This window comes from Sesamum indicum, linkage group LG2 (genome assembly GCF_026168435.1).
Source record: "Sesamum indicum cultivar Baizhima isolate 11 linkage group LG2, ASM2616843v1, whole genome shotgun sequence".
Lineage (NCBI taxonomy): Eukaryota > Viridiplantae > Streptophyta > Magnoliopsida > Lamiales > Pedaliaceae > Sesamum > Sesamum indicum.
This window is the reverse complement of record NC_142658.1, coordinates 19121764-19137303: the sequence shown is the minus strand read 5'-3', so window position 1 is coordinate 19137303 and position 15540 is coordinate 19121764. Positions and strand designations below refer to the sequence as shown.

At 35.5% G+C, this 15540-nt stretch overlaps 3 protein-coding genes across 3 annotated transcripts; 2 read left to right on the top strand and 1 right to left on the bottom strand.

The window, feature by feature from the left end:
- Positions 1-512: 512 nt before the first annotated feature.
- On the top strand, positions 513-3844 carry LOC105156188 (Sec14p-like phosphatidylinositol transfer family protein). Its single transcript, XM_011072256.3, has 6 exons — positions 513-814; positions 931-1186; positions 2205-2241; positions 2936-3053; positions 3214-3324; positions 3493-3844. Exons 1-6 carry the CDS (start codon positions 743-745, stop codon positions 3628-3630), a joined length of 732 nt encoding a protein of 243 aa, XP_011070558.1. The 5' UTR covers positions 513-742; the 3' UTR covers positions 3631-3844.
- A 2347-nt stretch (positions 3845-6191) lies between these two features.
- On the top strand, positions 6192-10221 carry LOC105156186 (semialdehyde dehydrogenase family protein). Its single transcript, XM_088877562.1, has 7 exons — positions 6192-6952; positions 7741-7827; positions 7905-7949; positions 8056-8151; positions 8274-8375; positions 9693-9847; positions 9945-10221. Exons 1-7 carry the CDS (start codon positions 6362-6364, stop codon positions 10024-10026), a joined length of 1158 nt encoding a protein of 385 aa, XP_088733688.1. The 5' UTR covers positions 6192-6361; the 3' UTR covers positions 10027-10221.
- A 133-nt stretch (positions 10222-10354) lies between these two features.
- Positions 10355-15127, bottom strand: LOC105156185 (MAC/Perforin domain-containing protein). The gene is made up of 7 exons (XM_011072254.3): positions 14656-15127; positions 14309-14550; positions 12895-13096; positions 12743-12817; positions 12071-12254; positions 11451-11691; positions 10355-11264 (listed from the first exon to the last, which is right to left on the bottom strand). The coding sequence occupies exons 1-7, from the start codon at positions 14890-14892 to the stop codon at positions 10634-10636; spliced, it is 1812 nt and encodes a 603-aa protein (XP_011070556.1). The 5' UTR covers positions 14893-15127; the 3' UTR covers positions 10355-10633.
- Between the last annotated feature and the right edge of the window lie 413 nt (positions 15128-15540).

Here is a 15540-nt window from a genome sequence, read left to right as displayed (position 1 = left end):
TTGTCATAACAAACTTACTGTAAAACGTAATAATCCGAATATATTTCCATTTATGAAACAACTGCTATGTTTGTTTTCATTTCTAACTTATTTTCGAGACAAGTCAAAACATACTCAATGTTTGTCATCATTCAAAAATACCTTATTTAGGTGTTTTAAACTGTTTTAGCACAAATACATGCATATATATATAAATATATATATAAAAAAAATATAATTTAACAATGAATAGTAATTTTTGTCTCCCAAAACACAACATTAAATATACCATACTTATTTTAAATTATCTCTAAACAAATTCAAATATACATACTATCTCTAACACACACTTATTTATTTTTATTTTTCTCTCTATCTCAACAAAATATAACAAAACACTCGTAAAATGAATCCAAACATTATGAACAAGTTTTCAAAAACACTACTTGACAAACACTGTAGTAGACAGCGGTCAGTTGCATTTACTCAGATAGGTACATCCAACTCCCACTAGACCAAAGGGATTTAAGTCTAACAATTATGCTAGAAAAAGTTTGTTAAGAAGGCCAAAAGCTGTTCCCTATCTTCATCTTGTCTTATTCAAAGCTCACCGATCACCATATTCCCAGTAACATTGTGAGGAAACTTGTGATTAACTTATGCTGCCTTTCTCTTTGTCAAACACTACCAGTCTTTTAGACTTCTCTCCTCCTCTCTTTCTTCACTCCCCTCTTTTTGGGCTCAGAATCAAATCCTTCCGGAAATGGACCAGAATCAAGAATTGGCAGTAGCCCAGTTGAGGGAATCAGTTCAGAAGCTTGGTGGTTCCACTGAGGTAAGTTTTATCACCTTTTCTGTATCAATCTTTGCTCACATTTGTACTAGTGTGCGTTTTTTATAGGAAAGTTTAGTTCTTTGATGAGAATACGGCTCTTATCTTTTGTCTTGCAGAGGTGTGGAGACCTTACGCTGATGAGATTCTTGATTGCAAGATCAATGGACATAGAGAAGGCAGCAAAAATGTTTGTGCAGTGGCAGAAATGGAGGGCTAGTTTTGTGCCCCTTAATTACATCGCTGAATCTGAAATTCCAGATGAATTAAGTGCAGAGAAAATCTATTTGCAGGGCCCATCAAGAAAAGGGTTCCCAGTGATGTTAGTCAAAGTGAACAAGCATTTTCCAGCCAAGGATCAGCTTCAATTCAAGAGTAAAAATGTTTTCATTTTGGGGTTTGTTGTAGTTGTTTACTTCATGTTTCTTTAGGTTATAATGTGTGATTGTTCATTAGTTGGAATGGTTGTTTTGTGGTTTAGTTCATAAAGATTTGATGCCTGCGGTGCAGAATGTTGCCTTTCTTATCCTTTTGTCGTTGTGTGGATGGGTTCATGCAAATTAGATAATGATGGCGTCCATATACAGAAAGTGAAGTTCTTTGATTTTGATAATCAGAAGTTTGCTAATTGTTTCTGTATTGACTTTTCTGTCATGGGACCATTGGATGATCAGTCCAATTATGACGGCCCCTCCATGGTTAGGCAATCTCTACTACCTACTGCTTGTATTTTAATGAGCTTTTGGATTCTTTTCATATTCCACCTTTTAGAGTTTTGGGTATACTTACTTCTCCTCTTAATGTAAGTGATTAAGTTCGAATGCTGGTTTATAGTTTATCATTCGTTTTTATGTCAATATGTCGACGTATGCAGATATCATTATGCTTGTAGTTCATAGTATATGCCGTATATTTGGAACAGTAAAGGTGATATAATCCTGATAATTTGCTGAAGATCTTTACCCCACCAACGGTGAGTGATGAAATATAGCATAGAATAGACGGTAATTATGAGGTTGGGAGGCCTATTGTTATGTTTTCCTGAAATGAAATTGTGCAAAGAGACACAAGAAGCTTAACATATACTGCTAATACATTTCATCTTTAGTTTTGGATGCACATGGGACGTCTTTTTTTCAACAGTATACATATGTGCCTGCAGCCTAGGAAAATTGGTGTTTTTCCACAAAAAGTAACTCTGGCGAAATTGATTGTAGTTAGTAAGATTTGGATGCTGAATTACGGTAAGACTAAGTTGGTGGAACAGACAAAAAAACAATCTATAATCATGGCTGTGGATATGAGTTACATCTAGAAACTTCTTGAATTTTCTGTTTCGAAGAGTTACGTTGAACACTTTGCTTTCTGATTCTAAGCTTTTCTTGTGATGCAGAATTTGTGGTATATATACTGGACAAAACCATTGCAAGGTAGAGATTTCTGTTAACTCTGTGGTGATTAAGTTGCAGATATGGTGGTTGAATTGATAAGGGATTGTCAACTTTGAGATTCTTGTTATTTTGGCCTAAGAACTGTGCTTCAAGAAACAAAATGACTATGACAAGAAATTGGCAAAGCCAACTGTATTTACTGTGGTGATTGTATTTTTTCCACGAAAAAAGGTGAACCCGAGAAGGAGCAACTCTTGACTTGAGTAGGAAAGTTGAATGTTCTAGGCTACTTGCTTGTTTTAATGCTTTGCAGCTGTCTATGTTTTGTTTATGATATCTGAATCACAGTTCTTTGGATTGATATTTTCTTTTTAATAATTTTGTGATGCTCCATAGGCTAGTAAGTTTAATATCCCGCGCATATAATACAACTCTCATTCTAGGTATAGTCACAAGAACAGGTCCTCTCCCGTAACGCACTGATATCTGCCATGGTATGTAGATAATACGCTCAGAAACATAAGCAAGATATCGATAAGAAAGCATAGCTCCATTTCTGCTAAGAAACTTAAGGTGTCATTACTTAAGTATGAAATCCTTGTGCTATTCAAAATGTATATTCGAGTAGTATTTCAAGGCAACCCAATCATGATACGCATCTTATTTCCAAGTGAGTTGTATCTCTGCAAAATGAGTTTCTGCTCTGACCTGTAGTCGTGGCTGCTGATTTCAGTGGTTTTAGAGGCAAGGAAATAGGCAACGAGAAGTTGATTGGCATTCTTGATCTGCAACAACTGTCCTACAAAAACGTCGATGCCCGAGGTCTAATCACTGGTTTTCAGTTCTTGCAAGTAAGTTTTCTTTCAAAAATATTTACTAAACCTACACATATACTCCTCTTGTGCCGATGCTCATTCCCTACAACCATTTGAGGGTTTTCCATTGAACTGCTAGCGTACTGATGCCTGCTCATAACCGAGTATTTCACATTGAACGTTCTTGTTGCCATAGGCATATTACCCAGAGCGCTTAGCCAAGTGTTACCTGCTACACATGCCCGGTTTTTTCGTGCGTGTTTGGAGATTCGTTTCACGCTTCCTTGAGAAAGCTACTTTGGAAAAGGTACAAAACCATATATCAATATCTTATTATCAAAACATGTGTACCTGCTGGAAATGCATGCTTCCTTAAAAAGATATACACCAAGGTTTATACATATTACACATAGCTCCTTTGTCTTTGTAAAATTACTCGACACACCTTACAGTTGTCTTTTACATTACGCTCCAGATTGTGATCGTGACGAGTGAGGAGGAAACAAGAGAATTCAAGAGGGATGTCGGTGAAGATGCATTGCCGGAAGAGTATGGTGGGAAAGCCAAACTGATGCTTCTTCAGGATGTCGTGCTAACACCGTTGGATGACTGATTCCATCCTCGAGTCCATCATGGTACGATCATGACCCTAACTCAAGAAGCAGATAGTGAGTGAGTAGTAGACTCTCTGTGCATGGAGAGAAATAGAATAAGAGATTGGAAGAAAGACGACGACGATGATGACAAAGGAAATTATGTATCAATCACACTTGATTTTAGCTGTATTAATTTGCACATCAATATGGATGAATCATCATTTTTCTATATTTTTGCATGTCTTGTCCCAAAAAAAAAACAAAAATGACACTCTAAAAGTAAATTATATTGACATTCACAACGTTATATCGAAGATATACACACTTCTTACCTTTGAGGATGTAGTTGTTATCGCAAGTACATCCCTATTTAGTGACAAAAATTTAAAGAAACACTTCTTAAGGTGTATTACACTAAAACCGTTTGAGAGGATGTACCTACAATTTTACAGGAATAAGAAGTAATTTTGTATTAAACCTAACCTTAAGGGGGTGTCAATGTGATTTACACGACATAAAGGATGTTGTTTATCTGCAGATTTTGCACTTGTGCTGTGTGAAACTGCTAGTAAATTGCGACCTAAAAATTAGAGGAAAAAGTTGGAGGAAAAGCTTACATTATGTTTGGATTAATGTTTTGATTGGATTAATGTTTTGAGTGTTTTTGTTTTGGTGTTTTGGAGATAGAGAGAGAAAAATTGAGATAAGTAAGTATGTATTTTGAGATAGATGATATGCCTGGATTTGTGTTTTGATATAATATAAAATATCGTAAAATAAATGGTGTAGGTTTGATGTTGGAATTTGGGAGACATAAGTCACTATTTATTGTCAAATCATATCTTTTAATATATATATATTTATATATATGTGTGTATGTATATAGTATTTTATTTGTTAGTAAAATATAATATATATTTGTTAAATAATTTTTTTTACATTTTAAATAATAATTATAATTTTAATGCATAATTAAATTACATTGCAGTATTGTCTCCAAAATGATTTTGTTAAACTTTATCTTTGGAATAAAAAAAATATAATATATAAAATTTAAAAAAAAATAGAATTAAGTATGTATTATTGGTATATTGTCCTCAAAATTTAAATTTCTCAAATATTTCAGTGAAATAGAAAAAATTATAAGTACAAAAGATTTAAATGGTCTAAGTTGAAAAAATTTATAATAAAGAGTTAAATGCACTATGTAACATGTTGAAAATACATTCATTGAAATTTTATATGTGAACTGATAAATTTTAATAGATAATTGAAGTAATAAAAATACAAATTAGGTATATAGTATTGATATATTGTCAGTAGTGTACGCAACTGCTACAGTATTTTCATTAGGTAGAAAATTTTTACATATTTTAACTAAGTAGCATTGATATTAAATATTTTTAATATCAATAATTTCATAAGTTAATAATTATTTTTTAGTAGTAATTATTAATTACATTTCACAAATATTATATATTAAATAATATATAATACATATAATATATATAATAAGAAAGAAGAAAGAAGAGAAGAAGGAGAGAGAAATGTAAGAAGAGAGAGAAAAGAAGAAGAGAGAGAATAGAATAAAAAATAAAAAATAAAACATATAAAAATTAATTTTCACACTCAGTAGTGGTGTGAAGTTACAAAATCAAACTTGTTTTTGTGTTTCGGCCCAAAACACAAAAACAAACATAGGCTTAGAGATTTAAGTCTTGTTTTCTTTTTCCTAAAAAAAAATTAATACATTTTTTCACTTTTCAATTTTCTTTTGTTTGAAAATGTGAAGAAATTTGTTTTTATATATTTTGGGTTGAAAATATTTAACCATTTTTTTTTTATTTTAGTAATTTCTTTTTCTATAAATATTTTTCAAAGATTACATTAATTCGATATTATTAATAATAAAAAGAATACAATCATAACAATCAATTGAAATATATTTTATTTGGCATAAGAATACACATGCTTATTTCTATTTACAATTTGAAAAAAAAAAAAAAGTATTGATGCTTCACTCAACTAAATTCATTCAATGGAAAATGAACATGATTCTTGACATTTCAACCAAAACCCATTGCTCAAAGATTCATTAATATTTTGGGATAGTTACGCTTCCCTCTATTTAAGTTTAGGAGGTATGAAATTATCAACTTTGCCCTTATTATATTCTTTTATTTTTTTAAAGAAATTTAAAACTTATAAAAAAAGTCGAATGGGGTAGATGGAATAAAAATTATGAAAAATATATCCATTTAGTCTATAAAAAAATATTTTTTTTAAAAAAATAAATAAATTATAATTTTTAATCCACAAAGCCATTTTGATCAGTTTACTAAAAAAAGGAATGGAAATATAATGGATTAGATTAATTGTTAGACGGTAATTAAAATCAGGGGGATATTGATAATTTTTTAAATAACAAGGGAGTATTCATAATTATGCTAAATTTCAAATTTGTCCTAAAAATAATTTTTATAAATAGACGATAAATCAAGACGTGCAAATATAATTATTCCTAATATTTTTCTAATATGCTGGCACTCTGGCTATTTAAACGAGAAAGAAGCAGGCTGTTTTAGCTCCAAGTCTGCAGCCGCCAACCTTTCCAATTTCAATCTTCACTAGTCGCTGGCTGACGCCCCCTATTTCTTATTCAACTCTCAACCCTACAACCTTCATTCGCAGAAAGCCGCTGTCCAATTTCCCCATTTTCCCTTTTCCGCCGCCGCCGCCGCCGCCGGGATGAAACCCCCTACCCTCTCCCTCCACCACCACCACCGTCTTACCATTCCCTTCCTCCACAGGCCTACCAGCATTTCTCTTTCTCCCTCCCCTCGTGTCTCCAATGCCCCCTTCACGGTCCGCATGTCCCTCAAAGAAGATGGCCCCTCCGTCGCCATTGTCGGAGTCACCGGGGCCGTTGGCCAAGAATTCCTGTCTGTTCTATCCGATCGAGACTTTCCATACCGGTCCCTCAAGCTACTGGCATCCAAACGCTCCGCTGGAAAAACCCTCACTTATGAGAACCGAAACTACACCATCGAAGAATTGACCGAAAACAGCTTCCATGATGTTGACATTGCTCTCTTCAGTGCCGGCGGGAGTATAAGCAAGAAGTTTGGACCTATAGCCGTTGAGAAGGGCACCATTGTGGTAGATAATAGCTCGGCATTTAGGATGGACGAGGGGATTCCGCTTGTGATACCGGAAGTCAACCCTGAGGCGATGGAAGGCATTAAGCTCAAGAGTGGAAAGGGGGCGCTTATTGCAAATCCAAATTGCTCCACTATTATTTGCCTCATGGCTGCCACTCCATTGCATCGTCGTGCGAAAGTATGGGTTTTCTTGAGCCTCATTTATTTGGTTTATGTTTGTGTATGTATGTTGGCGATATGTGTGTCTGTATATATTGGACTGAGATGCTTTACAATAAGCTGGGAAGATGACAAACACTTAGGATTGGCATCCGGATGAGGTAGATGCGTGTTAAAAAAATTTCCCTTTAAAGATGGCTTATCACAAAATTTTTCAAAATACTAAGATTTTGTGATAAGCCATCTTTCAACACAAAATGGTTTTGTACTCCTACAATCTACGAACTCTTATGTTCAAGTCATCACCAAATGATTCAGGAAAAAACTCTTGAAAAAAGAGTAGATCTTATACTGATGATAAAATTCTGATTATGGTGTATTTGTGCTAGAAGGGATTCTTTAAAGGGGCTTTCTTTGGAGTTGAGAACAACTTTGGTATCTTTTTCATTAATATCAATCTTATATTTTCTTTCATCATAATCATGAAATCTTTATGATTTTGCATTATAGGTTGCTCAAATATCTAGAGTGATTTGCAAAAGCAGCATACCATTTTAGTACTCATTTTATGAAAAGTTAACCCTTCAAATTTGTTGCTGATGCCCTGCATGTTGTTCAATAAGTTCTGCAAATGATGCACCTCCCTGTTTGCGATGCTTGGTTTTTGTCTGTCCAGAACACTAGATCATTAAATGTTTCCTCCTTTCGGATCACAAACGCTTTCTGGTGCAGTGGACAATTACGATCTGAACTGTTTCCTGGACCTCTCTTGTCCTTTTCCGAGATGCTGATAATCTTTCCTTTCAGGTAACACGAATGGTTGTCAGTACTTACCAGGCTGCGAGTGGTGCAGGTGCTGCAGCAATGGAAGAGCTTGAACAGCAGACTCGTGAGGTTTTTTCTTGTCTTTTCTCAATCTTTTGATGCTATCCTCCATTTGAGGATGAATTAAATGACTTCTTCTTTAATAGGTGCTTGAAGGGAAAGAGCCTACTTGTAAAATCTTTAAGCAACAGGTTTGTTTTTCTTTTTTCTCTCCTTTGTGCAACTTATATCAGGTGCAGAAACTATTTGCTGCATCTTATCCTTATTTGTATTCTAATAAATTGCTTCAACCTGCAGTATGCTTTTAACTTATTCTCACATAATGCGCCAGTCCTTTCAAATGGATACAATGAAGAGGAGATGAAATTAGTTAAAGAGACAAGAAAAATATGGGTAATTTTCTGTTGGATTCTATAAAGATTGTCTTAATTTGGCAATTAGGTATTTGTGTACTTTGTTGTGTAAGTATAATATATTAGCTATGTAACAGACCTTTTTTCTATTATGAATTGCAGAATAATAAGGATGTCAAAGTTACTGCCACCTGTATAAGAGTACCTGTCATGCGTGCTCATGCTGAGAGTGTGAATCTTCAATTTAAGACACCTTTAGATGAGGTAAATTTTTGTGTTCAAAATCATTCTTTTGCATATTATGGTCAAATCTGCCTTATGTTCTATCCTTTTTTTCTGTAATTACATTTATTTGTTCATGGATATGTGCCTGCTGTTTTCAGCCAATCTCTAGTACTTGGTTGCAACTCCGTGAAAAATGTTATATGCTGCTTAAAAAAATCTGTTTCTCTGGAAACCTCTTGTGATACAACTCTTATTGGTGGAGTTCATGGCTGATGTTGAATGTGTATTTATAAACTCATTTTCTGTATATATTGTAAATGTAGAATAAGAGCATACGCTTGGTCTTTAGTGCATGTAGCATAACAGCAGCGGTCTTCTGAAATTTATAATTTTAAAATTGTCCATTAGTGGTAACAGTGCCAAGCTGATTAGGGTTTATCTTAGTGTTGGGAGCTGGGACATCTAAAGAAACTAGATCCGATGAGCTTTAATTGTTACCTTGAGATATTAAGGTCCGTATGAAGTTTGGTATAATGCTAATAGTATTAGTTATTTCATCTCTTTCATATGATTCTAGTTCTTTATTTATTTCTATCCCATCTTACTAACCAGTGTGACCTTCATTATTATACCTACTGGACATAAACTTTTTACCCTATCCCACACCACCTCCATAGTTTCTTTAGAAGAATTAGATTAGTTCCCCTTTTTGCTGATGGAGGTTTCATTGTACTGCAACTTAAAGTGATGGCCCCATGTTTGCTGCTTGCACTTTGCTTAAGGGTAAGATGCAATTCCCTGCTCGATTAAGTGTTTCCTGGTCTCCTACTTTTGCTCTCATTTTATTATGTTGGAGTAGCTTTGCCAAACTTAAGGATCATCAAAGTTCAGTATGCTACCATCCAAAATGGTGAAGGGTGGGAACTTGGGGCACAACTCTCAGGCTTCATCACTTGGTGCCTCTTGAAGTTCTTCTGTGCCAATTCCTTGCAGTAAATATTTTCCTTCTGGGCATCGAACTAGGGATGCATTTTGGCATAAAGCCCAACATGTATGTTGGTGTAAGAACAGTATGGAAAGTGGATTTTCGGTAACACTTACAAATTAGTAGTAGTTTACATGTATGATGATTATCTCGTGCCGTGCTCCATATAAGAAGTATCCCTTGATTGTAAATGTGATCGAACATTGTTCTTTATTTTCTTTTAAATTCATCCTATATGAATTGGAACCCATAATTTTAGAGCCCAGAAATGGTATTTGGACCCTAAATGTTAGACGAAAGCACTCTTTCCTCATTCGAAGTGAGAGTTTTCTATTGAACACATTTTCCTTTTTCCTTCTTTTTCCTATTAGAACACAGCAAGAGAGATTCTCAGCAATGCTCCCGGTGTAGTGGTTATCGATGACCGTGCAGCCAATTACTTCCCGACCCCTCTAGATGTTTCTAACAAAGACGATGTTGCAGTTGGAAGAATACGACAAGATGTTTCCCAGGATGGCAACTATGGGTATAGATTTGATCCATATAATTCTAATAGCTCGTCAGTAGCATCCATCTCCTTATTATAGAATCGAATACTAATCTACTTGATGCTGTCTGAATAGGTTGGACATTTTTGTTTGTGGCGATCAAATACGCAAAGGTGCTGCTCTTAATGCTGTCCAGATTGCTGAGATGTTGCTATAGACATGAACTTCATTTTGTCGTGAGGCTTGATTTCGAAAGTATTTATGGTTAGATGTTCTGTCTTATTTCCCAAAATCCTCAAACTGGGGATAAGTTGCCGGGGAGAAACACACACTCAAAATTTTGGTAGCTCGGTGTCTTGCATTCTACATCATTTTTGTGTATTTCAATGAAAAAAAGATTTTTCATCTTTTAGCTGGATCATATATGTTACTCTATTTTAGTTTTGAATCAATATTATCTTAAGAATTTGCAGGTTGATACCCACCCACTGTACTTTCTAATAATAGCTGCCAAAAAAAAAAAAAGAAAGGAATTAACAAACGTGTAAAGAATCAAGTTATGACTTATTTTTTTTACAAATAAATACTTGATACATATATTATACAACTCAACTCGTATCCCTCATTCAATCCACAACTCTATAACTAAACTCTAATCCACTGAATTCATATTATCCTGTCATTGATTATTTCTTTGTCATTTAAATCAATCACAAGAAGATTATAAATTCACATGGCACACACTTTTTCCCATATTAAATCGCAAAACCACGATTCCGCGCTTCCCCCATTCATAACACGATTCTGCCACAACTTCATTTTCTTCAAGAACACAGGTTCAACAAAGAGAATTTCACCCGGAGGCATATCTTCCCCTTCTCCAAATCCAGTTTCGCTCCCGTTACGAGCCAATGACCCGGACTATCCGACGGCCCTCTCCTCATCTCCGACGTATCCACAAACTTCAACAGCTTCTGCGTCTGCACCGGCACCGGCGGCCCCGTCGGGTAAACCCCCGAATCCACAATCACTTGCGCTGGTTTTTCCCTCTCGGCGTTCCCGGCTAGCGAAGTGCTTATGGACGATAAAAACCCCGATTTGATGGAGTGGTTTTCGGAAGCGTATTGCATCCAGTTCGACTGAACAATGCAGCAGTTTGTGACCCTGGAATAGGATAGGCGGAGATGCAGGACGGTTCTGGATTCGTGTTTTTTGACGTGGAGTTGAGCTCCGGTGACGATGAAGACGGTTTCCGGACCTGGATCGTTCAGCCATCGGGGGTCGTACTTGACGGGGGCTGTGCAGATGTGGGAGAACATCTTCCATTGGACGGGCTCGAAGTAGCGATGGTTGTCGGGGAATTGCTCGGATCCACGGCACAAGGGAGAGCCTAATTGTAGCTTGTCTTGGAGAAGAACTGGGGGATTTACCAAGTGCTGCAGGTGTATCGCTAACCTGATGATCAAATCAAAACTTGCAGGTTTTACTTACGTTTGGTTCATGTTTCAGATTATCTTCTAATTTGATTCCCCTTATCCCACCTACATTTTTTGTCTCAATCGTTTTCAATTTAATTTCATTTATCCAGAAAAAATAGGCAGAGACTAAATGAAATATTATGAGTGGGGTGGCAGGCATTACCTGTTGCATTTGATGCCCTCGAGATAGAGGCGCATTCCGGTGACGGGTGTGGGTGTGTTTCCAACCGTCACCTGACTTGTATTTACATACAGCTTTGGGCCCATCAAATTGAAGTGCAGTGATGGCGTTTGAAGGGCCTTATTTCTTATTGGGCCCAATGGGAGGTCGTTGTGAATTGGGGCCCATATCCTATGTGCTTGAAAATCCAGAAAGTACTGTAAATCACCTATTGGAGGCTTATCTGTTCATCAATCACACAAACACAACACACAAACTACGTAAATCCAAGTTAGGTACAAAGTCATATTCAAACAATTATTGAAAAGGCCAAACTTCTTGTTTCCTACTCAAAATTGTAATTTGTCAATTCAGATGGAACTATTTTAAGTATTATCTGTCTTCCAATCAAGATTGTCAAAATATTAAATTTAAAAAGAATGTATTAATATATTATGTATAAATTAAACTGTTTGAGGTGGATAATCATCTATGGGGATTATGTTAAACTTTAGAAGAGATAGATGCAATTTACGAGTGTCAATCTTGTTTCATGGCCTCATTCAAATTTGAGTCAATTTTGAATGATATAATAAGTTAAAAAAAGAAGAAGAAAAACTTACAACGAAGGTAGAGATTGATGGCGTGGGATAAGAAACCTTTGCCAGGAACGCCCCTAAGAAGAGAAGTGATGGGAATGAAGTTGAAATGTATGGCGTCAGGCATTGATGGAACTGTGAGCAGCCATTCACAATGCGTACTCACTGATCCCTCTCCTCCTCGTCTCCAACACATTACACTGATTCCCTGCCAGTGCCCACCATAATTTCTCTTTCAACTTTCTCACTAATAGCCAAACTATTGTAGAATACCAACATTAAACGCTTTTGCTATCTACCTACTTACCTCCCCAACTCTTCAAATTGGGTTTAATTTTTTTCTTTTCTGTTTTTTTTTGTAAAAATATTATAATCTTGATGTGTTTATTTTAGGGGGTGTACTTGCAAGTCTTTGTTCTCAAACGGGTGTTGGATGCAAATTATAATTAAAAATTTAGGAGAAATATGAAAAAGTGTTTGAGTAATTAGATCAAATTTTACAGAGATATTATAGTTTGTTTATTCATTGAAAGGGACAAAATTGTGTACCTAAACCCTTGTCAGAAGAGTGATGAGTTAAAATTTCCACATGAGAGAAAATAAATGTTGGAGCAGAAACAATATCCGTATCAGTCTATATCAGCACATATTGAACAATTAACTCTGAATTAAGGTGTGAGTGATGATGAAACCTACATCTTTTGCAGTGATGGAGGCGTAAGTGGTGAGAGGAGTGGACTGTGGATCAAAGACGTTGAAGGCCTGCGGCGCCTGAATTGGGTACATAATTTAGTATTAAATATACAAGAAAATGTGAATGAAGTGAAAAAGTAATATGAATAAAAAACCTTGTGTTTTTGTTCTTTATTTTTGAATTGGTGTGGAGAAAAAGTGCATGTCCCATTGAATAACTGATCCCCAAGGTTTTGCAAGTGCTTCTTCAGCTGTGAAGGTTCCATGTTGGAAGACTTGTCTTGCTTCACTACTACCACATCTTGTCCTCCTATGCCCAGCCCCACTATTATGTGAGTTCCATACTTTTCTATAAATCTGTCACAAATCATTCAACATTATCATCACCCTATTTTCTCCCATTACAATTACCTCATATATTATAATTAAAGTAGCCATGTGTAAATTCAAATAAATGAATTTATAGATATATATGGAATTTCAATTTCGTTAATTGAGTTAGACATTATTGATGATACAATTATAACACATTATAAAGGGATAATTACATTTACACTCTCTAATCTATAGTACACAAACCACCATTGCCTTCTAAAAGATTAGACATACACCCACGAACACCCTCGAATTCATTTACACAAACCACCCTTACTTTTTAAAAAATTACACATACCCATCAGAAACGTTAGCATCATTACACAAACTATTTCTATTTTTTAAAGGCTATGAGTGGTTGTCTTAATTACACAAAAGATATGAGTTTATTTGTATAAATTGTCGATCATAAGTCAAGAGACGTAAATACAATTGTTTCAATTATAAATTATAAAAAAAGGAGAAATAGTCAAAACGTTGAAATAATTACCAAAAGCCAAGTGGTAGTACTCAAGACTTTTATTTTTTTTTTTTAAAAAAGTCTCTAATTAGTAAAGATTACTTAATTAAATAAGTAGAGCTTTCAAATCATGTCCGGTTTCATGGCGTCTTCCTCTTGAAATGGCTGACTTTTTTATGGATAAATTGAATCTATATCAAAACTGAGAGTGGCTCTAATTAAAAACGCACCCCAACACAAATATGAATTTTTCTATGCCTTTTCATCTAACTTTGAAATCCAAAATTAATCATATTCTAGAGGGAGAAAGAGAGGAACTGTTCCCCCCAAGAATTGGTCATTGAAATATATGTTGTAGGTGTGGCATTTGCAGTTTGTGGGTCAACAATGTTATTAATACTCCTCTTTACGTGAGGAGATGAAATTCATTTATCAAGACTCAGCCAACTACCACTGTGTCCATTGGGATTGAGTCTTATCAAACCTATGGATATTTATCTCGTTTTTATTTTACTCAATGCTTCAAAAAACCCATGTCAGGTACTTCTCCATTCCGGACCCTAATCCCGTTTATAGTATAATTAATAGATAATCCTAAAGTGGAAAAGAGAAAAAAAAAATTATCCATATGAATGTGTATATATAGGGGTAGTTATGAAGAAATTAAACTAATTAAACCACAGAGTTAGAGTAACTAAAAGGGCATAAATGGGGTGTTTATTGCATCGATCTACCTTGCAAGAGCACGAGGATCCCATGTAGAAGGAACGGCGTTTCTTACTTCATCAGCAAGAACAAGTGGATATCTGTCCACATGCACACTGAACAACACAATAAAGTATCCATCAAGCCCTAAACACTTCACATCTGCAGCATCAGCCGCCCACGACCCGCTTTGGAACCCGAATATCGAGTTGAACATCCCGGACGGGATCTTTCCGGGTACTGAACATTTCTGGTTGAAGAATTCCGACATCTGAAAAATTAAGACCAACAATGAAACTCAGACGATGTTATGGTCTCGTCGAATGGTGTTGCATAAACTTTTAGATGAGATGGTCGTTGTTTATCACAGTAGTACCTGATTGAAGTCGAGGATATCGGACTGGTACCTGATTCGATCACCCTTGTCGCACTTGATGTCGACGGAGACACCGTCGAAGGATCCGAAACCCGGGACGGACAGCTCCCGGGTGTCGGTTTCGTTGAGGAGGATGAGCCTGGAGTCGCCCTTGCAGTACTTGAGTCGGAAATCGGAGGACAGGTCGAATCCTTTGCCGAGGCTGGCAATAGACCTCTGCACGATCCCATCACTCATTTCTTACCTGTTTGTTCTTTTCCGACACTCAATTTGTTGTAGGAGATGGAATTGGAATATATGTAGTGTTTGAAATTTCATACTATTTGATTCATTCCTTTGCTTGGATTGTAGTAATTGGAGTTCTGTCCAGTTTCAGACAACATACATACATACATATATATATATGTAATACCATTGACTGCTCACTATGCCGTTTGCGTGTCCTTTGATTTGGTAAACCTTGTTGCCTTCACACTCGAGAGTTTTGGTATGGGAAGGGAAGAGAAGGGTGTCTTCCATATTTTTACTTTTATTTTCAAACACTGATCGCAAGTTCACATCTTAATTAATTACTAATTCTAATTTATTGGGCAAGAGTTTTGGAACTTAACTATCGCTCATTATGATTCGTTTTTGAGTGTTTTGTGGAGATAGAGAGAGAAAAATAAAGATAAATAAATATGTGTTAGAAATAATATGTATGAATATTGAAAGTTTTAACTTTTTATTATAATTAATTATCATTATTAAAAGTAAAAAAATATGGCTAATACTAAATTAATTATAACAGCGTAACACCTTAGAATTTAGTTTTTTACAAAATTCGTTAGTCCCATAAAGCAGGAAGTTGGACAAATATTTTTGAAAATTCACATGGACAGTCGG

Excerpts from the sequence above, each read along its gene's own strand:
- LOC105156186 (XM_088877562.1), top strand. The coding sequence starts at position 6,362 with ATGAAACCCCCTACCCTCTCCCTCCACCACCACCACCGTCTTACCATT. Across the intron at positions 7,828-7,904 it reads TTGAACAGCAGACTCGTGAG|GTGCTTGAAGGGAAAGAGCC; the intron begins GTTTTTTCTTGT and ends CTTCTTTAATAG. Across the intron at positions 9,848-9,944 it reads TCCCAGGATGGCAACTATGG|GTTGGACATTTTTGTTTGTG; the intron begins GTATAGATTTGA and ends CTGTCTGAATAG.
- LOC105156185 (XM_011072254.3), bottom strand. The coding sequence starts at position 14,892 with ATGAGTGATGGGATCGTGCAGAGGTCTATTGCCAGCCTCGGCAAAGGA. Across the intron at positions 13,097-14,308 it reads GATCCTCGTGCTCTTGCAAG|ATTTATAGAAAAGTATGGAA; the intron begins GTAGATCGATGC and ends GATTTGTGACAG. Across the intron at positions 11,265-11,450 it reads GAGGGCATCAAATGCAACAG|GTTAGCGATACACCTGCAGC; the intron begins GTAATGCCTGCC and ends TTTGATCATCAG.
- LOC105156188 (XM_011072256.3), top strand. The coding sequence starts at position 743 with ATGGACCAGAATCAAGAATTGGCAGTAGCCCAGTTGAGGGAATCAGTT. Across the intron at positions 2,242-2,935 it reads CTGGACAAAACCATTGCAAG|TGGTTTTAGAGGCAAGGAAA; the intron begins GTAGAGATTTCT and ends TGCTGATTTCAG. Across the intron at positions 3,325-3,492 it reads AGAAAGCTACTTTGGAAAAG|ATTGTGATCGTGACGAGTGA; the intron begins GTACAAAACCAT and ends ATTACGCTCCAG.